We start from the raw sequence: 25,424 nt of genomic DNA on the forward strand, positions 1-25,424 counted from the left end.
TCCCAGATTTATGCCCAGGGACATAAACCCATCAGCCAGCACGCAGGCGCTGCCTCTGCACTCCCGAGCAGCCAGTGCCTCGGACTTCCCAGCCTTTGAATGAGTGAGATTAGAGACATTTATGAGTGAGATTTTTTTTTTACAAAGCTCCATTGAAATACATAGTAAATCTCCCCTTAAAAGCAGTGACACAGGTGAACATAGCTCCGGGGGGGGGGACTGAATGATTGTCACAGAGGGAGAACTAGACATCTAAACCTGGCCTTCTCGCTCCCTTGTGGGCTAACTTTTCTTTCTTTCTTTCTTTCTTTCTTTCTTTCTTTCTTTCTTTCTTTCTTTCTTTCTTTCTTTCCAGGCTCTTTCCCTCTTTTTTCATCTTATTTTTTCCCCATCTGCTTGTTTCTTTCATCGCTTCTTCCCTTTCTCCCCTTCGTCCCCCCGCCCCTCCCTTCCGCCATATCAAGGCGACATCTCCAAGCCAAGTACTTTTAATTTCGCCTGTGGCCCTTGCTGACACGGTGGATATGCACAGCAAGTTAAATTCCCGCCTGATCAATAAAACAGAAGCAGTGTGTCCGACCGGTCGATATTTTTTTATCTGTCTTCAGCCCAGTCCTGCTGATGACAGCCCCCTGCGCTTCAGCAAAGACACTCAAGGGCATCGGGCTTTGGCAACACAGCTCTTTTCTTTTTTTTTATTTAAATTAAAAAAAAATCCAGATGCCTACAAAAAAAAAAAGTTCATGGAGTTTGGCCTTTGCTTAATAACGTTTTTATGATTTATCTTAATTTTTAATTGAAAAAAATTTGCGAATTAATTGATTTCTGGGACTTGCCAATTAACATTGTAATTGGGTGCATGATAAATTTTGAAGGCGCATCATTTTTCTCCCTCTCGCTCTTGTCAGCGAGAAGGGGATTCGGGCAGGCAGATGCTTCCTATCTAATCCCCCCTCCCAGGTATGACCGCCCCCCCCCTACTGTATCTTAAAGAAGGAACAAGAAAGCTAATAAAGTCATGTTATTAGAGTCTCAACAGAAGTGACCTCGCAAGGCATAAATCCACGCCTGGGAGATCCTGGGGACAGGTACTATTAAGTGCCTCACAGTACTTTCTGCCAGGCAGCCGAGGACGCCCTCCCCATCTCCTGATTGATCTTCGCAGAAGCTTGCCCGACAGCCTGTGTAAGGTGGCTCGGCCAGGCCCAAAGCTTGGAGCCAAGCAGCTGACGCAGGCAGCCGGGCCGGGGGAGCTTCCTGAAACTTCCCCTAGCAAAAGGGCTTGAAATTTAGGGCCACATCCTGCCGGGTGCTCAGCTCTCAGTGGGGTCGGTGGGAGTGGAGGCTGCTGGCTCAGGATCTGGCCCTCACTCAGGGCTCTCATGGATTGTGACTGGCATCTCCTTGGCTTCCACGTCAGAACCCGAGTTCAAAATGGAGGTGGGGTGGGGAGAGATCGCTTAGCGCTCCCTTGGGCCGTCGCTGCGGGCAAGGCAGGGCTGTGTCCCCCCCCACCCGGGGCAGTTATCCAGGCCTATGTCCCGTCTAGCTGTAACTGTCTCAGCCCTGGGCTGCTGCTGTTTCCGGGTCCCCTGGGGTCCCTACATGTCCAGACTCACGACCAAGGGACGAGGGATGGACGCCTTGTACTGCGCCCGTCTGCGGTCTCACCCCTTGGCTCCCTTAGACAGCTCCTAGGAGCTCGCCTGCCCCAGTGGCAGCGCTGTGTGTTTGTGGGGCAGCAGACATCACCGTCAGAGGCACCCGACTCGATTTCCCTGTCGTGCTTCCCTCCTGCCCCGTCGTCAGTGGAACAGACCTGAACGAGACAGACGGGTTTCCAGCGTGAGCTCGGCATGTAGGCAGCTGGGGTCTTGTGGAAGGGCTGGCGCCGTCCCTGTGCCAAAGGAAAGACACCAACTGCCTCACTCCGTCCCCGTCACACACACATTTGCTGGTGTGCTCACAGCCCTCACACATCTGTACACAGACACACTCACTCATACCGCCACACGCGGCCACACTCAGATGGACGCCCAGTGGGTCCTGTGGTCACACGCTCACATGGAGTCACATGTACATGGAAACACACGTGTTCACCCCCTGACACATGCACTCAACCTGTCACCCATGGGCTCTCTCTCTCTCTCTCTCTCTCTCTCTCTCTCTCTCTCTCACACACACACACACACACACACACATTCTGTGAGACATCCACACAAACCTGGCCTACACTTGAAACTGAGGTCAACAAATCCACACCTCTGTAGCTACGCCACATCGACGAACGAAGGCTGCCGTTGACCTAGGTACCGTCACTCGGGGAGGCGGTGTTCCTACGGTAACGGAAAAGCTCCTTCATCCTTGTGGGCTGTGTCTGCACTGTGGGGCGACAGCAGCATCACTATGGCCCCTGAGCGTAGACATGGCTTCACACTCACTTGTGCTTGCCCTTACACCCACACGTGCACATCCCACGTATCCTCCTGTGCACTTATACATCCCTTTTCACATGCTGTCATACATGACACAGGCTCACAGATCCACACGTGCTCGCTGCCTCTGCTGCTCGCGCAGTCATGGGCACACGCCTGCGTTCTCTGTCCCCGCCTCTGCTCAGCTCCCATAGAATAGGACAAGTCCCTAACGAGGCTATTTGCTGTCCTCTGGTAGCATCGTGAAGGGACGGCCACATCCCTGCCGCTTGCTTTGCCCTGCGGCTTTCGAGCGCTGACCTGAATGAGCCAGAGGGCAGGATCTTTGCTGAGTTCCGGCTTTGTCTGGTGGCCAGTTCCCAAGCCCTACAGTGGATTATCTGCCTGTTTGTCGGGATCTGCCCTGTGAGTAATCGGCCCAGGCATTTCTGTTCCAAGACAGCCTCATAGGAAGCACACCAGTACCCTCAAAGCCCAGTTACGTTTGCATGAAGCGATTCTGGGCTGTTTGCAAGGCAGTAAATGGAAACCTCTGCAAAAAGTTGCAAGGAACTGGCTGGTGTCTATGGGCATCACCACCCTCTAGTGTATAGAGTCAGAATTGCTTGACCATGTGTCATATACCTTGCTCTACAAAACACTAGTGGAGATTCCCATCCCCTTTTAATCAAATGGCAGGGAGCTGGGTTCTTTCCCTGCTGTCTTAGAGAAACTCCAAGCAACGCTGGCATGCAGCTTAGTGATAACTGTGGTGTCCTCCCAGTAGACGGTGATGTGTTAATTGAGCTGGAATAAATGGGCCAAAGGTGTTAACATAACCCAGTCACTGTCCAATATTAAACCGTGGTGAATAGGGTGTACAGAGACCTGAACCTGCCTAGCACCACGGCAAACACATCATTAAAAATGCTTTTAACTTTTTATTAAAAAACAGAAAAGAAGGAAAATCAGTTAAAGCCTTTGAAAGGTAAAGCACTAAATAATTGTTTCATTTTAACACCATCCCTTGTTCCCTTTCCCTTTATCTGGTGGCTAGAAGGAACCCGCCACCCCCCATCTTGTTTGGCAGTCGCTTCGTTGGTATCAAAACTGGTAATGACCATCACCCCCGCTGGGGCTTGGGATTCAGCTGGAGCCGGCAGGGGTGGTGATGTCCTCTGGGTCTCTCTGTCTCCAGCCCGTTCTGGTCAGGACACCTTATGGATGAGGATGAGAAAGGCCTGGGGTCCCAGGAGACCCGGGCGGGCTGGCTCTCTCCAGTAGCTTCTGGCTGTTCTTCCCGTCTGTTCCTGGCTTTGTTCTTTCTTTCGCCACAAAATCTCTGTCTCTTTAGGCCCCAAAAGGGCGTGGTGAGTGGACTAGCCCATCCCCTCGTTATTTGGTTCACCAATGAGGCTTAATAGCCAACATGCTCATTTTGGCTCATTAACTTCTGGCTCCACATCCCCTGGTTTTAACAAGCGTAATTTCGACACAGTCCTTGAATCATCCCAGGAGGCCTTTTCCCTGTACCCAATAGGACGTTTCCGTCTCCCTTTCGCACCGTTTCTCATCAACGTTTGTTATGAGAAGTTACTGGGACGTCCTATGAACTTTTACATCCCGTCTGCAGTTGAGCTCACAGTTTGGGTTTGTTTGTAGACCCAGTTGTGACAGCAGCGGGCACAGGCTGGCTCCAAGAGCCCCCTCGCTAGCAGTATCAGCACATCGGCTCTCGCTCTGACGGGTCAGAACGAGGAGGGTTGAGGTTGACTGCTCTGGCCTTGCCAGTCCTGAGCTCTTGCACTGTTTCCTCAGCCCTGGATTTCAGCATCCAAAATTCAAAGGTGTCTGGATTGGGGAGTTTGACTCAGGCCCATGTCTGGCTCTCCAGTTGCCTGGGGAACCTGCCCTTTGCACTCGCCAGCTTTTTCCTTACCAGCCTGGTTCAGACTAGATTTAATCTAGACCCACAGTGTGCGAACTAGGGGGCCAGCCGGGAAGTGAGAACTTCTCAGTGATGCCAAACCAGGGTGCAGGGAGATCTGGGGCACATGTTTCCGGCGAGCAGGAGAAGCGAGGTGCAGGAGATGAAGCTCGGGGGGATAGGGCAGGTAGTGGTGGAAGCCATGGGGGAGGATGGGGAGTGGAAACGTAATTAAATTACCGAGCTCCCTCCATCCTGAAGGATCCCAAGGCTCTTTAACAGCTGGAATCACTTCCTGCACCACTGAAATACATCCTGCGCTGGAGTGGAAGGCAACAGCAGAGGCACATTTACTAGATAACAAACACACCCCCTGTAGGCGTCAGTGCAGGGTAGATGATGTGCGGGTTTTGTGCTGGCCGGCTGCACCGAGGGCCCCAATCCTGCAAAGGCTTATGCGGGGGAGTGATCCCGCTGAGCCCAGCCGGACGCATTGTGTACTCTCAGCTGAGCACGTGCGTGAGTTGTCTCGGGATCTGAGCCCTCGGACGCAAAGAGCCATCTGCCCAGACAGACCATCATCTGCCCCTCGCCGTGGCAGATTAACCCCGGAGGGAGAGGAAGAGAAGAGAGGGTGACAACCGTAACGGCCCTGGACGCTTTCTCCAGTGCAGAGGGAAGGATGAGAAATGCAGCCACCTGGCCCAGAGAAAAACGCCCCTTTCCTCTCCGCCCCTGACAAACTCTGGGACCCCGGGGGAAGCAGGCTGGCTCCCAGCTTTACTCCTGCTAAAGCCGAAGCTGCTCCCACTGACCTCTAAACACCTTGCTGGGGGTGGGTGGGGAATTTTTGCAGTAGTGGCTCTCTCCTGAAGTCCATTTCCTCTTTAAATTAGCCACCGTGTTCAAAACTTTTGGTGCCTAAAGTAAGTCTTCCAAATTTGTGGGATGGTCTTGTTCAGGCCCTGGTCTGGGCCTTCAGAGACCTGGGATTGATGCCTGGCTCTGCCACAGTTTCCCTGTGTGACCCTGGGCAAGTCCCTTAATGGTTCATGCCTCAGTTCTGCACCTGTAAAATGGGGCTAGTACTTCCCTACCTCACACAATAAAGCCATTGATGGGAGGGGCTCCGATACTCTGTCAACAGGGGGCCATGTATGTACTAGAGGGACGATCCTAGCACACCTTCAGATAGCCTGGTTCTGTGCATGAGAGGGGAAAGGGAAGGAACACCTAGAAAAAACAGAGCTGGGGAATAAATCTTGGGTCCATTTCCCCCCCTAAGCAGTGTACATCTGATACTGGAGCCTTTTTGTGCACTAGTACCACCAACGGGGGATAATTATCCACTCATTACCCCAGCAGTAACAAAGAGCCCCCAAGATCAATCTCACATCCTGCTTCTCCCTCTGACTTTTATCTTCCCTTTATGGGTTTTTTCTGTAGCCTCCTTTTTTGCCTGGGTTTTAAGCAGCGTGTGTGACAAACACAAAGCTAGGACTGAGATGAAAATAAAACCCTAGTAGAGAGAAACCCTCCCCGCCCCAACCTCCACTCCATCATTCAGCCCCTATTGAAACCAGGGTGCGCTCAGGGAGGAGGTTCCAGGCAGAGACGCTGCCCTGTTTAACCAGAGCTAGGGAGGCAGCACCCTGGGCTCACCAGTTGATGGATGCAGGCTGAGGCTCAGCCCTGAGCACTTGGCTTGCAAGTTCCTGGTGGGTGTCGCAGTCACAGGGCCGTGGGGGTGAGGTTACGGAGAGACGTCAGGATTGGAGTGGGGTCAGGTGACTCCTTGGCAGGGTTTTATGCCGTCCGGATGATGCCACAATCCTGCTGGGGTTCCATTTATTTTGGGGAGCAGGGAGAAGGATTTCAGTCCCCACACGCCACGTTTTCAAGCGTTCCGCAAGCCACGGGGGGGGCTGAGCTCTTGTGAAAATCTAGCCAGGAGGGGCACCATGGTCACTGCTGAGTGGTGACTGTAGGCACTGAGCCTTGGGGAATCTGGCCCCGCAGATCAGGTGCTGGGCGATCCTTTAACTGGAGTATGGAGCAGGTGATGTTGACAGGGCCTTGTCAAATTAAAAATCACGGGCCAGTCACTCAGCTGATGTACTGTAGCTCCTTTAAAGGCTATTGGAGTTATGCCAGTTGACACCAGCTGAGGATCTGGCCCTATGTAGTTTTTTAAAAACCCTAATTTCTCTATTTAGGTTTTAAATGACACCTCCATGTATTTAAACTGACATTAAAAAAAATTCAATTCACTTTCCTCCACCACCACTTATTTCCTTTTTGCATTTCTCCCAGCTTGGGCAATGCAAACTGAGAGGCCCATTTTGTTTTGGGTTCTGACAAATTTCATTTTCAGGTGCTTCTGCCCAAGGGCTGAGGTGTTTGTGTTGCAAATCCTGCTGCCGGGGCCATGAATTTGCTTTAAAAATAAATTGTTTCCATTCAAGTTTATATTTAAAGTTTCTTTTTACAAAATCTAATTTGGGAGCCAAATGCGAGCTGGCAGGGTCTCTTTCCAGCCAAAGCCCTGATGAGAATTATTTTATGGAATGGTTTCATAGGAGAAGAATAACAGGTATGTGGCAATCAGCAGTTGTTGACCGCATCCTCACCCATCTCCTTAAATATCTTCTCATTGAAATTTTATATCAAGCAATAAACACAAATGATCTTAACTGCCCGAGCACAAGGAACTTCTTCCATCAACGTGATTATTTATAATTATTTGCACAGTGGTTGTGCCCAGGGCTCCAGACCCATTGCACTAAGCACTAATGATCTTAGACCTTGCCGTGACCAGCGTTCTTCACGACCATTTATGCTTAACCTGCTTTTGGGGGTACTTCATGGTCTCACTTGAATACACTTTCCTGAGAGTCAGTTGATGTTTGCAAAGCATTTAAAGATTTTTAGACAGCAGCATGGACTAGTGGTGAGAGCAGAACACTTTGTCTTACAATAGAAGCCAATCAAGGTCAGGGTTCCATTGTGCTGTCCATTGTTTGTGTATAATGAGAGACATCCCGGTCCCAGAGAGCTGACACTCTAAATAGACAGAGAAAGGAACATTATCCCCATTTTACAGATGGAGGACTGAGGGAGACAGAGATTAGATGATTTGCCCAAGGTCACACAGAAAGAGATGAGAACTGAACAACCCCCACCACCAAAGTCCTAGCCTGGTACCTTAGCCCAAGCCCAGCCTTCTTAAGCCTGTTGATTCGATTTAATTATCAACCCATATCTGTTCTTAAGGCCCATAACCAGACTGTCAGTTCATCCTCCAGAGCTCAAGCCAACGTGTTGAGCAAACAGTTCTCTCCATAAAGGTCCTTAGGTGGTGCTCTATGAGTCAGCCACGGGTGGAGCCCTGCAGCTTCCACTCTGCTTCCCAAGGAAAGTCACCCATGATGCTCAACCTGCATCCCTCCTTCCCCCTGCCCCCTACTTGTGTCTGGAAACATGGTACCTGCTAGAGTTACAAGCTGCACCGGAAAAAGGGACTTGGGCTGAAACAAGTGAGCAAAAGCAAATCTCCCTCTATTTTGTCAGTTATTGGAAGGCTTGGAAGATTCGATTTTTATGGGTAAATGTCAGGAAACATTGGTTTCACCACACACACACAAACAGACTACAAATATTTCCATTGATAATAATTGAAATTTACAGCTAGGCAAAGTAAGACAAATGCTGCTTGAGAACTTATTAGAGTTTGACTGAAAGTTGTTTACTTTGTATATTTTGCCATATGATATTGACAATTTGTGCTTTAATGGCTATAAAGCTCTAACTTTTCAAAGCTCAACATCTACTATGTTTAATAATTGTCTGACCTCCTCCCACATTATTTCCTGCAACTATGAAAATTTAAATCAATAAACATTAAAAAATGTTTTAAAAATAAACATTGATAGTATCCGGCCACACTGGGTCAGACTAATGACCCATCTAGCCCAGTCTCCTGTTTTCCGACAGTGGCCAATGCCAGGTGCCCCAGAGGGAATGAACAGAACAGGGAATCGTCAGGTGATCCATCCCCTGTCGCCCATTCCCAGCTTCTGGCAGTCAGTGGCTGTGGACACCCAGAGCCTGGGGTTGCATCCCTGACCAGCTTGAAATCCATGGAAGCTTGAGGGGATCAGCACTTCTGAAAATGATGCCACATTTATTTAGGTGCCTAACTATAGATGTGTCTAATTTTAGGGACTCAGGGGTTTGAACAGTTGTCCTGAGCCCACTGTCCCCATGCTCATCTTCCATAGGCTGGAATCATAGGAACATAGGTCATAGGACTCAAAGGGGCCGCCGGGGTCATGGAATCCAACCTCCTGCGATTGCAGGCAGGCTGGCCATAGCTTGCCCCTGCACTCGGGTCAGCACGATGTGCCCCAGAGATGCTCTGTCAGAAACACATGCCACATCCGCATACACGTTTTCATCCTGCCAGATTCCCAGAGCTGCGTCTTCTTCATTTCCATTGCACGAGCATTGTGATCTCGGGGAATCAGGAGGTGTGCGGTGTCTGTTGGCAGCTGGAGGACAGCCACTCCCTGAGATGGCATCCCCTGTTTTTGTACGGAGGGGGTTCCTTGGAAGGAAAACTGGCAAAGGTCACTATACGTGACAGCGAATGTGGCGCTGGCTCTGGACCGACGCCCCTGGGACTGCAGGGCGTGCGGTGTTGGATGTGGATAACCACCCCTTGGACTTCTGGGTAATAGAGCAGCGGCCCTGGGGACATCTGGGTGTTGTTTAGCATTAACTGGGGATTTTTCTCAGGAAGTCAGAGCCTGTTTTTAAAAGGCTCCTGCCCATCCATGCCTTATTGCCTGTTTCTTTAAGCTTTGCTGAAAGGGAATGCTCCTCTTAACAGCTGGTGTGAAATAATAAATGGAGAGGTAGAAATCACTGATATGGGTTCCCGGCAGCACATGGGTATCCGGCCACCTGACTCCCATTAACACTAATACGGGTGACCAGCTGAATCCCTTCACAATGATCTCAGGGCATAGGCCCCCTGATGAGGTTTTAGCTCCAGCCATCTGAGTCAGTGACTTTCCATCCTGGAGTCTGAGACCATCACAACCCAACACACACACACACACTCTCTGTGCGGTACAAGTGCATATCCCCGAAAAATGGATTAACATAGAAGCGTCCATGTAGCTGATCAAAACGAAAAGCCACAACGATGAAAAATTAGGGTCTCCCCCGAATCCCTGGGCATTAGTGGGGTGTCCCCGCCCCCCATATGCCCTTTCTCTCTCCTTCATAATTTTGTTGTGTAAAAGAGAAAGAAGTTGTTTTGTTGTAATGAACTAGATAAACAATTCCCCAAATAGATTAAAACTAACTGTAACTTATAAAAACGGGTAGTAATTATATTTTATTAGCTAGCAAAACACCATTTTTTTATTTCAAAGGATAATTCTGTGTAAATCACCTTAATTAGAAGTGTCAGAGGAGCCTGTGAATATCATACTTAGTAACTAATTTCCTATGTACAGGTAATAATTTAAAACACATGGCTCACTCGCCGAGTGGAAATACGCTCGCCATGAAATAATGTGGGGAGTGTCGGGGTTATTACTATGTAAATGTGTGATCATTTCAGACCACTGCAGACTTGCTTAGTGATTAAAGAGAATTCCAAGGTCTCCAAAGATTGTGCTCTCCACAAGAGCCTAGAGCGAAAAACTTTAAAAGGCACCGAAAAGTGTTTGAACTTTAAAGGTCTTGATTTCCCTTTTACCATTTTTAATTTGTCTGCGGTGTTTATGGAATGGAAGGTTTCTCTTTGCTGATGGCCTTTCGATTCTCAGCCCATTGCTAGCTTCTCTTAACAGTTCACTGCCTGGAAGTGCACAGCCTCCCACGAAGGAGAGTGCTGCTAAGCCTTTATGGGAGATTATTATTTAGAGGGGCAAAGGAATTGCCAGACTAAATCAGACCCAAGGTCCATCTGCTCCGGTGGCTGCCTCCAACAGAGGCCGGCACGGGATGCTTCAGAGGCGGGTACAAGAAACCCCACAGCAGGCACATTTGCAACAATCTGTTCCAGAAAAAGTTTTTTCCTAAGCCCCAAGAGCTGGAGATTGGCCTATGCCCAGAGGCATGAGAGTTTATGTCCGTTCCAAATCTCTCTCTCACGCTCCCTCCCTTTCTTTTTTCTTTTTCATTTTTAATATTAAAAGGACTGATGTAACAGGACTAAATTTGGCCCCAAACGTAGGGTTTTACTTTGAAAAATTACAAAAACTAGGAATAATAGAAACCTTTCCATGAAATTTAAACCCAAATCCAGTGAAAATGTTCCAAGCCCCCAGTTATCCCTAGGGCTTGACCGTCAGATTTTCAGCTGCATGGGTTTGAGCCAAATCCCGGTGAAGTCCACGGAAGACTGTCCAGTGACTTCAGTGGCCTTTGGGTCAACTGCGTTGAGGGCTGAGTAACTATCAACCGTAGGCTGCTCTCCTTTGTGGCCTGTCCACGAGAGGGGCATGTGCGACACACTGAGCCAGTGGTTACCGAAACAACTTTTTAAAACAAAGATTTATTCCTCCTCCCACCCCCTGTTCAGTAGTGTTTGCAACTCAAAGCTGCAGCCTTAGAGGAGGGGAACCAGCAAATGAAACTGGCTAGAAAAAGTGTGAAACTAACTAATCTTTCCTTGTGGAAGGTGGAAGGCTTTGGAGGAGACAAACAAGGGTATCATTGGTGAAAAATAAATGAGATTCTCAGTGTTGCTTTTAAGTTGAATCATTTCAAGCACCATTAACAACAGAGGGAATGAAACTTGTTATTTTTTAAATATAATATTTTGCCTAAAAGGGAAAGAAGTTGCTTCACACCTGGCAGAATGATTTAAATAAAAAGATAACATTGAAAAGCAGGAATCAAGCCGATTGCATAATATCTAGGGCCAGATTCTGCTTGCACCGGATTGGAATGAATGAGCAGAGAAAAAAAGGTGGAATCAACTTCACAACTCCTCTGTGAATCCTGCATTGCTCCAAGGTGCCATATTCACAGCCCTGGAGACTAATGTCCCCTACCTACCCCATGGGCAGGACGGGTACAGCACAGACAGTACCCTACACTGTCCTGCCTGTGTCCCCGTCCCCCCCACACTCCTTCCCTATTTCCCCCAACACACACAGAGTGTGCCTGTGGTAGGGAATACACACACCATGGATTTGCTGGAGACACTGGGTAAGCAATGTTCTGAGCTTCAGCCCCAGTAACTGGCTTGTGCAAAGGGGAAATCTGCTGGGTCTGATTGGGAAAGGACCCCCCTTCCCCCCAGATTGTGGAGTGACAGCAGCGCCTGCAGTAGCTACCCTGTGGTTCCAAATCTGTCAGCTCCAGCCTTCCCCCTAAACCAACCCTTTGACGACCCACAGAGCTGTGCTCCAGGACGTGCACGGGTTGCAAAGCCATTGTGTGGGCTCCCCCTGCATTTCAACCCTGTGCCGCAAACCTGCATCTGTTCTGCACAGAGTGTGGGTAGAATATGTCCCAGTGGAGCTGGGTGGTCCAGGCCCTGTGCTGCTGAAATCTCCGCATGAGAGAACAGAGAGAAACAGCTTCCAGCATGTTCCCCTGTTCAGCTGGCTGGTGCCACTGCAATCAGAGCTGGCACGGGCAGGCTGGGCTGTGAAAGTGGTTCTGGAAGGCAAAGCACCCCCATTACCAAGGCTGCTACAATCAGGAATCCTAGAGAGGGATAGATGGGAGGGAGACGATGACTGAGACGCTCATCCATGTTCATGTCCATCAAAGAATCCAAGTAACTGCAGCTGTTTGGCTAAGAATCATGTTTTAAAAGTGCCTCGTTGACTTCTGTGCGTTGGGGATGGGAACGGAGAGGAAGCAAAGCCTTGATCTCTTGCGCTTTGGTGACCCGATCATGACAAATAATTCCTTATCTCACCCCTTCTGAGGCCCACAGAGGGGTACGGGCGGGTGTGGTGGGATTGTGGAGGTTTGTAGCCTGAGGAGAAAACACCTTCCTCCATCCCTTCTCATTTCATAACACCCAGCCATCTGCCAAATCAAGGCAGATTAAAGCCAGCCAAATTCAATTTCTCCCCACTGCCACTGCAGCGCAGCATCTGGGGCTAGAGTGTCCCCGACAAAGCGAACATGACAGCCACATTGCTTTTTTGTCACATCTAGTACCATGTTGATCTTCTAAAAGTCTCATAAAAATGTATTGATGTCTCCCATATTGCTGTGATTGGGAAGAAAGGAGAGTGTGTGTGCGGGTCTGTGTGTGTGTCTGTATGGTGTGTATATTAATGTTTCTGAAGTAGATCTGATTTGATATGTCTTGTTCTATTGTCAGCAGCTGTTTAGCGAGGCTTTTTAATACTTTCTGGCTGCCGATCACTCATCCTTAGCCTGGGATGCAGGCTTGCATACAAATTTTGTTATTAAACACAATTCCATTCCCCCCCCCAACCTCCGCCTCCACCCGCTAACCTCCCCCCTCCACCCACCCATCCATCCATCCATCCATCATCTCCCCGGGGCTATGGAGAGGTGGGAGCCAGCCGCCCCGCCACAATGTACTTACAAGTGCAGGCATCAGGTTGGCAACATATTTCAAGATCCTTTTGCCTGCTGCAGGTGCTTTGCATTGACAAATCGAATCATGGGGAAATAATTTATTTCCTAATGCTGTTTGCAGCGTGTTAGCAGGAGAATTTACATGAGAGAGATTACTTTAATAACCAAAAAATTGCCGTGCGGGCCTCCCCACCATGTCGGCTTTGATATGGAATTGTTTCAAGTTGAACCTGTCTGGAGGGGGGAAGGCGTTATTAAATCTGCAGCATCTCACGCCAGGGAGGGGAGGCGGGGAGGAGGGCCCTGACAGTGATCTCGTCCCCGCCGCTAAATGGGAAACAAGCGGAATTAACAAATTACACCGGCCGGTGGTAGAACTGCTGCCTCCTTGGCACTGGTTGGAAGAGGGGGAGTTTTCTTCATCTCCTTCTTTTTAGGGGTTAAGCTCGCTCGCTTCCTCTTGTTCTGCTCTCCCTCAAGCCCGTTCCCACGCAGCGCTGAGCACCCTCCATTCCTTTCAGAAGGCACTCGGCATCTCGCAGGATCGGGCCCCTCGGCGCGGTCACAGGCAGAGGTGGGCAGCAGCCGCAGGAGGAGGGAATGGATTTCACTTTGCAAAATCTCATCAGCTGGATTTGGGTTTTGCGAAGCCAGGACTGGCTCCACCCTAGGCCCCATTTGATCCAAACCCTTCCAGTTCGGGAGAGTTTGGTTAAACTGCCCCGTCTCTGATCAGAACTAGGGTCCCTGGCCCCCTGGTATTTAACCTCCTTTATTTCCCCTGCACGATCTCTCCCCACTTCCCGCCCCTGCCCCTTGCTGTCAGGCAGTGGCCAGGCTGCTCACTCTCTGCTTTTCTCTCTTGGCAGTAAGAACTCCATACTGAAGGATTCCATGGCACCTGGCACCCCCAAGGTAAGTGAGGAAAAGTCACACCTGTTGTCACGCTCCCTGATTCACACCTGCTCCCTCCTCACATACACGCGTCCCATGTGGTGAGGTTCGCGCACCAGTCCCCGGGATAATGGGTGTCTCTTGAATGGGGTCGTCTGTTGTGACTCTCCCCCAGAGGTGAAATGCTGTGTAGTTTCTGGGCTCATTTTCAAGCACCAGTCTAACCAGGGGATCGGAGGAAGCTGCTCCTACTTGGCCAGTTGCCAGGAGGTTGCCTGCTGCTCCATTGTGGCTAGCTCCCAGCACAAACTGGGCCACTCCTCCTTGCGCCAAAGGGGCCATGCAGCCGAAGAGTGGGCAGGTCACCAGGACCCCAGGTTCTGTCTCATGACAGCTGACGAGCGTTGATCGTGCTGCCGGAGCTCAAAGCACAAAGCCGTGCACTGGAGTTCGTGGAGTCCGAGCTGCATTCTGACTCTGTAAAGGTGGGAGTCAGAACATCCTGGGGAAATGAAAGAGACCAGGAAGAAGAGCCACTGCCCCATGTTGAAATGGTACCAAGGTACTGTAGACCTCTCCCTTGGCAGTGACCTGCCACCCCCTCAGCCCAGCACAGAGTTCTGAGAGCCACATCTATCACCCACAAAAGGCAGCAGCAGCATCTCTGTTACTATTAATACTCCAGTGAAGGGGGCCCAGCGTGTACCTAGACAGATAGCTACATCTCCAGGAAACCTGCAGGAGCCACTGAGCAGCGCTATTCCCCTTTTAATTGATTAGGAAACTGAGGCAAAGGGAAGTCAAGTGACCTGCCCAAGGTCACAGAGATTAAGTGGCAGAGGCAGGGGCAGAACTGAGGCCAGGCTGCCAACCTCCATCCACTAGGCAGCAGCGGCGCCGTTGTGTAGTTGGACAATTCAGCAAGATTGGAACCCAGAGCTGAAAAGGTCTCAGTTGGGTTTTAGACGTGCCCTGTTCAACATTTAATCACACTTGTTTCCATGTTATCGGGTAAGACAATCACATGGAACTGGGTGTCGGAGCTCCTGGGCCCGACTTTGTCATTGACTAGCACTGTGACATTAAGGAGTCGTTTCTCTTCTCTGCGCATCAGTTTACCCGTCACACACCCACACGAGATGGGGCTGGGAGAGCTGCAGTGCAGTTACCTTCCAGATCCTCCAACAATTTCCCAAGACCTCCAGGAAAAGAGATCATAATACTACTTCGTACTCTGATAGCACTTGGCGTCTGCAAAACGCATTCCTCCGGTAGCACTTACTAACTCTCACAGGCCTGGGGCACGGCCCATGTTTTACCCCGGGGCAACTGATGGATGGGGGGGTAAGTGACTTGCCTGAGGACAAAAGTAAGTCAGTGACACAGCCAGGACTAGAACTCGGGAGTTCCCAGCTTACATGCTGAGAGTGAGACGTGGCTGTCTCAGCATCTCTCGGCTAAGGCAGGCCCTGAGATTTCTGATGTGAAAAACAAGCATTGAAAAAACTCCAAAGTGTGTTTGAAACTCAAGAAGCTTTGAGGCTGTCTTTTGACATCACAAAGGAGCAGGAAAGGGAGCAGGTGAAATGAAAGCACCTGTGCTTTGCAGGGTCCCCTCTCACTAGTTGTCAGGTTTGAATGCTGATAACTCAGTGGTCCCCACTGCAGAGCCCAAGAGGGGGAGTGAGGGCTAGAGAGACAGATTAGCTGTTTGGAGGTAAATACACCGAGTCAGTGACAGACACCAGATAAAGAAGAAGGGTCCATCTCTCGGCAGGGCCGGGCTTTTGAAGTTTCTGTTGACAAAGAATCCCATTTGCCTTGAGAGAGGGGATTAAACTGGGACTGGAGAGTTGTTCTATGTAAAAGAGATCAGTCGCCTCCTGTCACCACATGGATCTTTTTCCTTTGCCCGTCACGTCCAGGCCTAAGAACATTAACTTCAAGAAGCCTTGGGAGTGGGGGGGGAGAGGGTGAAATCTGGAAATCTTTCATTCCGCTCTCAGAAAGCCTGCAAGCTCCTTGGCCCTGGAGGATTCATTATTTCTAGGTGGCTTTTGCTGGGAGACAAGTCTTGTGTGGGGTGGAAAGGCCCAGTGCTCTCAGTTCATGTTAGCTTGGTATTAAAGGCCCCTTTGTAATGGTGCTGGAGTTGAGCAGGAGGCGGCTGTGGGATGAAGCTGCTCCGTCTCTTTGTGGCTGGCTGAGATATTGCTTTCCTGGCCTGGTGCACCCTGTCAGAACAGGGCCGGGCCTGCCGCAGGAGCGCAGTCTGATACACCTGCGTTGCGGGGAATAAGGCCAGCGGGCTGGATCCAAGCTGAGGAGCACTGTGCGATGTAACAGGATCACAGCCCGGAGGGGGGGCGCGGTGCCAGGCCTTTTCCAAGTGTCCGCTCTCAGGCGTGCGATGAGCCAATAGGGGATGGATTCAATGTTAGTCTGACTCACTTAGCAACAATCTTCCCCCTCGGCCAGAAGATCTTGGCCCTACGTCCTACCGTGGGCTTCTACGGAGTGCTGGCTCGGCAGTCCTGGGCCTTGTTACAGCGATGGAGGGGCCAGGCTGGGGATGAGATGCTAAACCAGGGTCCCTGCTGCCGGTCTCTGCTGTGCGCATTGATAACCTGTAGGAAATATAACCCCAGTGTCCTGACTGCTGGTCGCCTTCTCCACAAAAGAGGGTCTCACCCAAGGCCGTATGCACTAGTGGTGGGCATGCACTGGGTGTGCATTACCTACCCACTCATTAGCACCAGACCTGCAGCTTTGGAAAGTGCTGTGGGAGCTCTGAGTAGACCGTCGAGAACCAGAGTTGATGCTCTCCTGTCCTGAGGCGGGTGGGGCAGGGACCGGCCTGTCATGACAGGCGGGGGTGGGTTATTTTAACCCCAGACCGTCTCCAATAGTCTGTTGTTTATTCAGAACCTTTCTGTGTGCTTCCTTCTCGCCCTGCACTCCCCCAGAATTGCCCCATTCCCCCGGCAAAGACCTCGCCTGGAAATAAAATCCCTGGTGTAAACACGTGTTTTTCATTCACTGGCTCCCTGCCCCTTAAGAGCTGTCACTCACCGCACTGGGTCAATTTTCATGGCAACATGTCAAAGAAAATCCAATCACTCAACATGGTATGTGATGAATCCAAGATTATTATATCGGATTCTTCTATTATTGGAGCTGGCAGAGACAGCGACGGCCGGGCTAGGGCTCCAGGCAGCAGATTCACTCTCCCTCCCCACCGTTCAGCTGCAGCGAAGGGCGGTGTTGAGAACCAGATGGTTCTTCACAGCTCGGATTCCCTGCGTTCCTTCTCTGGGAGACCAGCACTGATCTATCCGCGAGCGCTGTCCTGTAGGACAAGCCACGGGGGGGCACTTTTCTACCAAGCCTGGGACTGCTGCTCAGAGTAGACCAGCAGGTGAGTGGGAGGTGGGCTTGACAGTAGCAGCTGCTGCTGCTTAGCCTCTGGCAGTGGCGGCTCCTTCAGCGGAGCCCCAAACAGCTGTTTCTGTTTCAGAGCAGATCTTCCCTGGCACATGCCTACAGGCTCCAAGCCTATGGGAGCTCTTCACTGTCCTGGTCTCCTCCCTTCTGCACCTGGCGCTGTTCCTGGTCCTGAACTGATGCCGTTTCGGCCCCTGCTGGCCTTGGTTCTGTTGCTCTCCCTCAAGCCCACCCTGCCTGTGATGTCCCTTGAGGTCTTGTTCCCAGAGCTCAGCCCACCTGCTGAGTCTATATGGGCCAGGAAAGGACTTGCTGATGCAAGTCTCCTCTGCAGGCAGATCTGAAGCCCCTTCCCCCCACATCTGCCCTGCATCTGAGGACGGATCTTCCTCAGGAGCAGGGGGCTTTGAGGAGTCCCCCGGCGCCCCACACCCTCACTCCCTGGTGACACAGCAGCACACGGTCGTAGGTTCTTACCAGGTGTCTCCTCCCGAGGAGCAGTTTTTCTGGGTGCGCTGTCCCGAGAACAGGAGGACAACTTGGCTGGAGGAAAAGCCTTTGAACAGGGGATATTGCAGCGGTGATGGAACGGACCCATCGGACACGGAGGAAGGGAGGGAGGTGGCTCTCACTGGCTCCGTGTTAAAGGCCAGAATGTTTCATGGTGCTGCTCTGGCTCCACGTGCTCTTAGCTAGAGGCGACCGGTGGCCCTTTCCTCCCACCCGTCCTGGGGCAGCACTGCCGGCCTCGGAGGAAGCAGCCGACTCTCCTGAGCACGGGGAGCACAGCACCCTTCACGAGGAGGAGTGACCCTGGAGGGAACGGTGGCACAGAGAAGGGGCAGGAGGAGGAAGGCCCCTTCTATAGTCCCTGTGGGGACTAGCTTCTGTGGGGCTTGGCTCCTGAGCACCCGTCCCAAGGGGGCCCCGATGCGTGACTGGACTTCCTGGCACTACCCTAATAGAAACGACAGGCTAACAACAGGCAAATACACTCCGGGGCTGCCGGCGCCTGTGCTCCGTTAGCTGCTTCTTTTCAGAGTGCTGCCTCGAGCAACGAGAGAGGAGACACTGAGCCCCGAAGTCCACACGCATGTGAGCTGTGGATGGGCGGCTCTTCAGCCAGTAATCGACTAGTCGCTCCTTTGGGTCACCAATCGCCTGCACAGAGACTCCGCGTCTCTTGGTTTGTAGGCCTGATTTTTCACATTTCCCCCATTTGTAATTCTCCACTGAATCCTCTCTGGGACTAGTTCCTTCCGGGGGAAGGGCTTGTCCATGGGCAGTTCGCTCGGAGTATGTGATATCCCCAAATCAGCCCCACGTTGGTTAGTTTTTATTGGGCACATAAGTCACACGGTATTACTGCTGTTCCGTGATTGGATGAGCGTAACTCTGCGGAGCAGGTTGCTGGTGTGAATCCCGGTGAAAGCGCTGCTTCTTACACACTGCATAATTTGCCTAGGGAACTCCCTGCCACTGGATATCATGTAGGGCAAGAGGGATTAGGCATTTATATGGATAATGAGAACATCTGCGGGTACAGGTAAATAGAAATGATCTCACCTGTCTGGATTCAAGGTATTAGCCAGTGTCTAAATGATGAGGGCTGGGAAGAAACATCCCCTATGGGCACATCATTCCATGGTTGCTCCCTAGGGTTTTCGTGCACCTTCCTGTGGAGCAGCTGGTCCTGACCGCTGCCGGAGCCTGGGCTGAGCTGGGCTGATCTGCTCTGGGAGTTCACAGTTTATTTCCCGGCCGCATTTTCTAATATTGACTTTAAAGTTACTCTTTGCATGAATGTTCCAGCCTGTAAACTGGCTGTCGTTGCAACCTGACGGCAAAGGAGAAGGACTAGAAGCAACTTCCATTTCTTATTCCCAAGAATGTTCGTGGCTGATTTGTTTAGGTCTGTGCCCAGCCTCAGTGAAAGCCCTGCCCAGAGCCCGGCTGCGCTGGGAACCCATCTACAGGGCCAGATCGCTTTGATTCCCCCCCCCCACCCCTCCCATTCTTTTACAGCCTCCTAGAGCAGATTGAAGAAGAATTACCGCCCCTATTGGGAAATCTGACCGCTAAAGCCCTCCAAGGAAAAAGAGCTTTGAAGGCCGACAAGATGTGAAGCCTTAAACCTTGACAAAATCTCTGTTTTAAACCCTTCCCAGCTGCCTCCCTCTGAATGCAATGGCCAGCACAGCCCGTGATCTCCTCTGGAGCACGCTCTAGTGGTAGGAACAGGAGACTGGGGGCAGGACTCCTGGGTTCTTAGTCCTAACTCTGCCGTGTCACTGGGGGAGGCCATTGAACAGAGCTGGGCCACATCTCCCCCGGCTGCAGCACTGGCTTATGAGGAACGCTTGCAAGCGAAATCTGTCTGTCATGACTAAGCCCTGGCTACGGGGTGGGGCTCTTACACTGTCACCGTGTTCCACATTTCACTCCCAACTCCACCGCACAGCCAAGGCCCCTGCCTTGCCCCTCTGCTGAACCAGTCGGAGTTTTTCCCCTTGGCTTTCCTGGCAGCAGGATCAGGCCTGTAAGGAAGTTTCTACATAGGGTGACCATATTTCCTAAGGTAAAAATGGGATGGCTGGGGCTCGCCAGAGACACACACACACACACACACACACACACACATACACACACCCAGCAGGGCTCACCAGAGACACACACACACACACACACACACCCCAGCAGGGCTCACCAGAGACACACACCCCCAGCAGGGCTTGCCAGAGACACACACACACCCCAGCAGGGCTCGCCAGAGACACACACACACACACACACACACCCCAGCAGGGCTCGCCAGAGACACACACACACACACCAGCAGGGCTCGCCAGAGACACACACACACACACACACACACACACACACCAGCAGGGCTCACCAGAGCAACACACACACACACACTGCCCACAGGGCTTGCCAGAGCAACACACACACACACACACCTGCAGAACTTGCCAGAGCCACACACACACACACACACACACACAAACACACACACACCAGCAGGGCTTACCACACACACACACACACACACACACCCCTGCAGAGCTCGCCAGAGCCACACACACACCCACACACACCCCAGCAGGGCTCACCACACACACACCCCTGCAGAGCTTGCCAGAGCCACACACAAACACACACACACACACACCCCAGCAGGGCTTACCACACACACACACACCAGCAGGGCTCACCACACACACACACACACACACACCCCCGCAGAGCTCGCCACACACACACACACACCCCTGCAGAGCTTGCCAGAGCCACACACACACCCCCCAGCAGGGCTTACCACACACACACCCCTGCAGAGCTTGCCAGAGCCACACACCCGGTGGCTAGGGCTGACCCCCTCCCCAACCAGAGCTGGGGCTGCCCCCGCCGCAAGCTCCATACCCCATGGTGCCGCGGGTGGGGCTGGGGCTTAACCCCACCCCCAACCTCCACACTGCAGCTGGGGCTGCCCCCCTGCAGATCCCGCCGGCCGGGGCTGGGCTGTGCCTGGGCTCCATTGCCAGCCCCTCGCCCTGCCGCCCACGCCCGCACCCGACTGCCTTGGTAAACTGGGCATTTGTTTCTCTTGCCAACTGACCAGCTGGGAGGAGCGAACGGGACAAATGCCCATTGCTGTAAAAAAAAAGAAAAGTCGGGACAACCGGGACAGAGCTTAAAAACGGGCCTGTGCCCGGCCACATGGGAGGTCTGGTCCCCCTCGTTCTAGGACTAAACGCTCTGGCGTTCGTTGGCATCTTTGTGTCCACGATCCTCCAGCACTAACATCCCCCCCAGCCTGCGGGAGGGCGGGGGAGGAAGTGGAGCCCAGGCCTGGTATCAGTGGTTGCTTTCGGGTGACAGTTCCCAAGTGATGACAGCTATTAGCAACACTTCCCCTGCTTCCCTACCACGGAGGGGAGGGCAGGAGACAGCAACCATGTCAAGCTCTCACCTCCCTGCTAAGTGATAAGTACCTATTTAGACGGCAGAGTTAAGGCTGAATGCATCAAGCAGGAAACACTTTGTGCCAAACTAAAAAAAGGCCACAGAGACATAGAAACCGAAGGGCTGGGGTATTTGTTCTGCTGACAGCCACTGGGACAGATTGTTTAAGAAAAATAGACTCCCTGTGTTTTTCTGGGGCTATCAGAAAGCAAGAGTCCAGCACTTAATCGTCTCAAATGGCTGCCTTGAAAGGAGAGGGAATGTCAAAGGCATCCGCCAGCCTCTCCCTGCGTTGACACCTGACCCGTCTGCGGCACAGGGAGAAGGTAGTTAAGGGAGGGGGAGGCGACGCTGGGAATTTCAATCCGTTTCCTTGGTGCAGAGGGCTGCACCCTGACAGGAACCAGCTCCTGCTCTCTCCCATACGTACACCGCTCCCTCCCTCTCGCAGGGCCAGAGTCACACGCGGGCCAGGCGAGGCGCATAGACACACGCAGCAGGCCCCCAGAGATCGGTTTGCACCTGCCGGCACCATGCACTGCTCACATGCAGCTCTCCCCGCTGCACACACAGGTATGCCCGGACACGGGAACACATATTTGTGTAAACACGCAGGCACAGTCACTCACACGCGAGCAGGTACACCCATTCTCCCGCAGGTGGCATACACGTGAACACCCAGAGCCACCCATGGAAGAAGTCACCCCTCCTGGAACGCTGGGGATTCAGGTTTCATTTCCTCGAACAAAGGGCCTGGCCCTCTCATGTAATCTGGCTGCTTGGCACAGCTCCTGCAATGCGGCCCTAACGCTAGCCCAGGGAGATCCCTGCAGGAGTGATCTGTTCGGGGCTGAAATAAGGGCTGTTACACGACACTCCCTTTCCCCTCCTCCCACTGCTGGTGTAGCAGGGGCGTGGCCAGAACACACTGATGACTGGCTACATTTTGGTCCCTCGGGCAGTGTAAATTAGAGCTCCCCTCGGGCTGCTCTAATTCGGCATGGGGGAGCCGCTGTGCCCAGCCTTGCCGTAGGATCGGGAGAGCATTGAGTTTTAAACGCATGGGGCTTCTGTGCTGATGGTGGTATCATTTTTAAGTAATTGAGCGCATGCATTTTTTAATTGAAACAAAGCTGCTGTCACCTTTCCAGTCACTGCCCCAGAGCTCTGCAGAATTGCACAGTCCCTGGAGAGGTCAGGTCCACACACACAGAAGGTGAAATTCAGCCCTGGGCAGAGGGCCAGCACACGGTCAAGACACTCTCTGGGACTTACGTGGTACCCAGGCCTTGTGCTCAGCCCTCTGCCCAGGGATTGAATTCTACCCGATGAACACGAACAGATACAGCGGCCATCTCCATGCATGCATACATGTTCACGTATGCCCATGAAGTCCTGCCTGCGCCCGCTCCCCCAAACACACACAAACCCTCTTCCCACTCCGTACGGACAGCACATGAACTGGCTGTTGGGGGAGGCTAGGTCCTGGCCCCTCCTCTTCTGCCCGAGGACCCTCCCCCACCCGTTCCACCCCCCTCTCCTGACGGAGCCCAGAGCACCCCCACTGTGGCCCCCAGCCCGAAAGCAGCTGGCGGCACAGCCCCCAGCCCCCCCAGCCCCTGAGCGCTGGCAGCGCAAGCACTGGCTCCAGACGCCCCGAGTCCCGGCCACAGGTCGGCCAGCCGCAGCCTGGGCCACAGTGGAAGAGCGGGAACTGGAAGCAGACAGGAGAGGGCCTGTGGGTGGAGCAGGAGTGGGGCCACGCCGGGCTTTGGGAGAGGCCTGTGATACCCGTCACCCATGCACTCCGGCGCCCGGAAGTCAGTGTCCTGCAGAAGGAGGCGGCAGGAGGCAAAGCATTTGAGGGGAAGGCAGAAGGTGGTAAAAGATGGCTCCTGGGAGCCACGCCGGAGACATGGCTGCCCAGCCCGGCAGGAGGGAGGGAGGAGAGGGTGAGCACACGGCTTGGACAAGATTGATGGCCTCGTTGCCATTAAGAAAAAAATTAGCCGATGGCGGCTATCATATTAAAGGGTGAAGAAGCCGTGAATTATTTTCTTAAAGATCTTATCGCTTACAATGATAATTTTACCTTCCAAAAGGCCACTTTTAATGAGGCGAGCCAGGCAAAAAGTCATGATTTAATGCCAGATTTTTTTTTTCCAAACACATTTTACGGCTTTTTTGTCCATGTTTAAAAAGCGCCGGTGACCTTTTTTTATTTCGCTTGCCCCAGGTGTAATGCTGCGGCTGATCCTCTTCGGGTTGCTAACCTCTACAGAGAGCGCCTTTACCCAGCGGAGAGATGATTTAAAGGGGAGGGAGAAATATGAGGCTGGGCTGGTGTTCGCACAAGGCCCTTGCTGTGTCTTTCAACACCCAAAGGGGGGCTTGGCTTGCCTTGGGAAAGTGGGGGAGGAGCTCGCCCCGAGACCTGGGCCCAGGGAGATGAAGCCTGGCCAAACACCATCTGATCAGGCTCTGGCTCTGAGTTACCGGCCAGTACCTGGGGGATGGGGACAGGGCTGAGCTCTCCGGTACCCATTTCCCCTGGAAGAAAAGGAACAATTCAGTGTGTAGGTCCATTGTCCACACAGCAAGGAATCCTGCTGGGAAGTGCATGGACATATATACCTGCCCTATCATATGGGAAGGGGAGCGGCTCCAGTCTGTACCGCTGGCACAGAGTGCCTCAGAGGCAAGGAATCATTGTAGTTGGGGTGATGGGCAGAGAGTGATGGGGGTGAAATGTGACGTGTTACTGTCCCTGCTGGAAACATCCGACATCTTTGAGCCATGTCTGCATCGCCTTTGCCTGTTTCACATGTACAAACACACCATGGTCATGCGTGCCACAGAGCCGGAGAACTAAACCAGGCATATATGAGTCATGTGTGAGGGATTAGATCAGGGATAAGGGGATTGCCCTCCTAAAAAGACAGATTTCTCTCACGAATTATAGTCCCATCTGCACCATAGTGAAGGAATGCAGTTACAACACAGATCGGCCACTGGCAGGATTGAAACACAGTTCATCCGTGTTACCAAAGCAGTGCGCCTGCCAGGCAAAAGTGCGTGGCTGTAGTGCGAGTCGGGGAGACAGATGAAATGTGGCGTGACCCAGGTGGCACTGCAAGACAGAACCGTGTTGATCTCAGTTATAGCCCCCCAGCATGATAGTTCCTGCACTGTAAAACGCAGGCATCACTCGGGTGAAGCAGATAAAATAACGAATGGTTCTAGCAATAGCGGCAGGATTTCAGTAGCTACAGGAAAACACGGCTTGTGCAATTGGCTGCATCCTGTGGTGACTCGGTGACTGTCGCAGAAACTAGGTGTTTCTAGAGACAGCTCCTGGGGACAAGCTCCGATCTGGGTGGGTGGAGCTGGGAGTTTTCTAATGATTGTTAGCACCTTGTCAGCCCTCTGATGTAAAGTATCATTTTTTACTAGAGCCGTTTCCTACCGTCTTGAATAGTGAAAAACTCACAAGGAATTTGTGTGAGATTGTAGCCACATCTAAACCAGGCAACAGGTCCCTTCCAGCTCTTGATCAGAGCTAGAACCAAACCCATAAGGATGGACCCAAGGATTTGATTCCTTAGCATCCCCCGCCCCGATCCCTGACATTCAAAGGGACCTGGATTCAGCATTCTGGATTGGGCCTTTCTGTCTGTTACTGATCTCCTAGTGAATCAGGATCGCATCCCCCGCCCTCAGAGTCACTGCCATGAACCTGTCCCATTGTCTCTGGGCCCCTCGGTGGAGCCAGTGATTCTGGGACCTCCAGTCTGGGTGCTGATAGGCTTTTAACATGAGGAGATTCAACTTCAGAGTTTCTGGTTGTTTTCTCCATGGAAAGCCCGAACCAGAATTTGCATCACAGTCCAGTGGTTTGGCCCAAGACATGGAGGACAAGCAATTGCTTCATCTTCCCTACATGGCTGTCTTGAGTCGCCCTGAGGCTGGTCGTTCTGCACTGAAATTCCCAGAGGCCAGATGATGGCGATGTCCAAGGGCTGGGGAGAGAGAGCACAAAGGAGCCACAGTCCTGCCCCCTGAGCACAAAATCTGGGGCAGCGTTAGCACCACCAGGCATTGCAAGGGGGGGGATCAGGGTTACAATTCCCCTCCATACTAGCTGGGCTAGAGGGGCAGGCATGAGCTCTGCCTGCAGAGGGCGGATGCCC

The 25,424-nt window shown here is 52.2% G+C and overlaps 1 protein-coding gene across 5 annotated transcripts in view; it reads left to right on the forward strand.

Annotated features, from left to right (window-relative positions):
* RNF220 (ring finger protein 220) overlaps window positions 1-25,424 on the forward strand; it is a 327,623-nt gene that overhangs the window by 216,962 nt on the left and 85,237 nt on the right. For all 5 annotated transcript variants that reach the window (XM_045027122.1, XM_045027125.1, XM_045027119.1 and 2 more), the window contains one exon: window positions 13,800-13,845. In XM_045027122.1, coding sequence (XP_044883057.1) covers window positions 13,800-13,845 — 46 coding nt within the window. The remainder of the gene's footprint in view (window positions 1-13,799; window positions 13,846-25,424) is intronic.

Source organism: Mauremys mutica, chromosome 8 (genome assembly GCF_020497125.1).
Source record: "Mauremys mutica isolate MM-2020 ecotype Southern chromosome 8, ASM2049712v1, whole genome shotgun sequence".
NCBI lineage: Eukaryota > Metazoa > Chordata > Testudines > Geoemydidae > Mauremys > Mauremys mutica.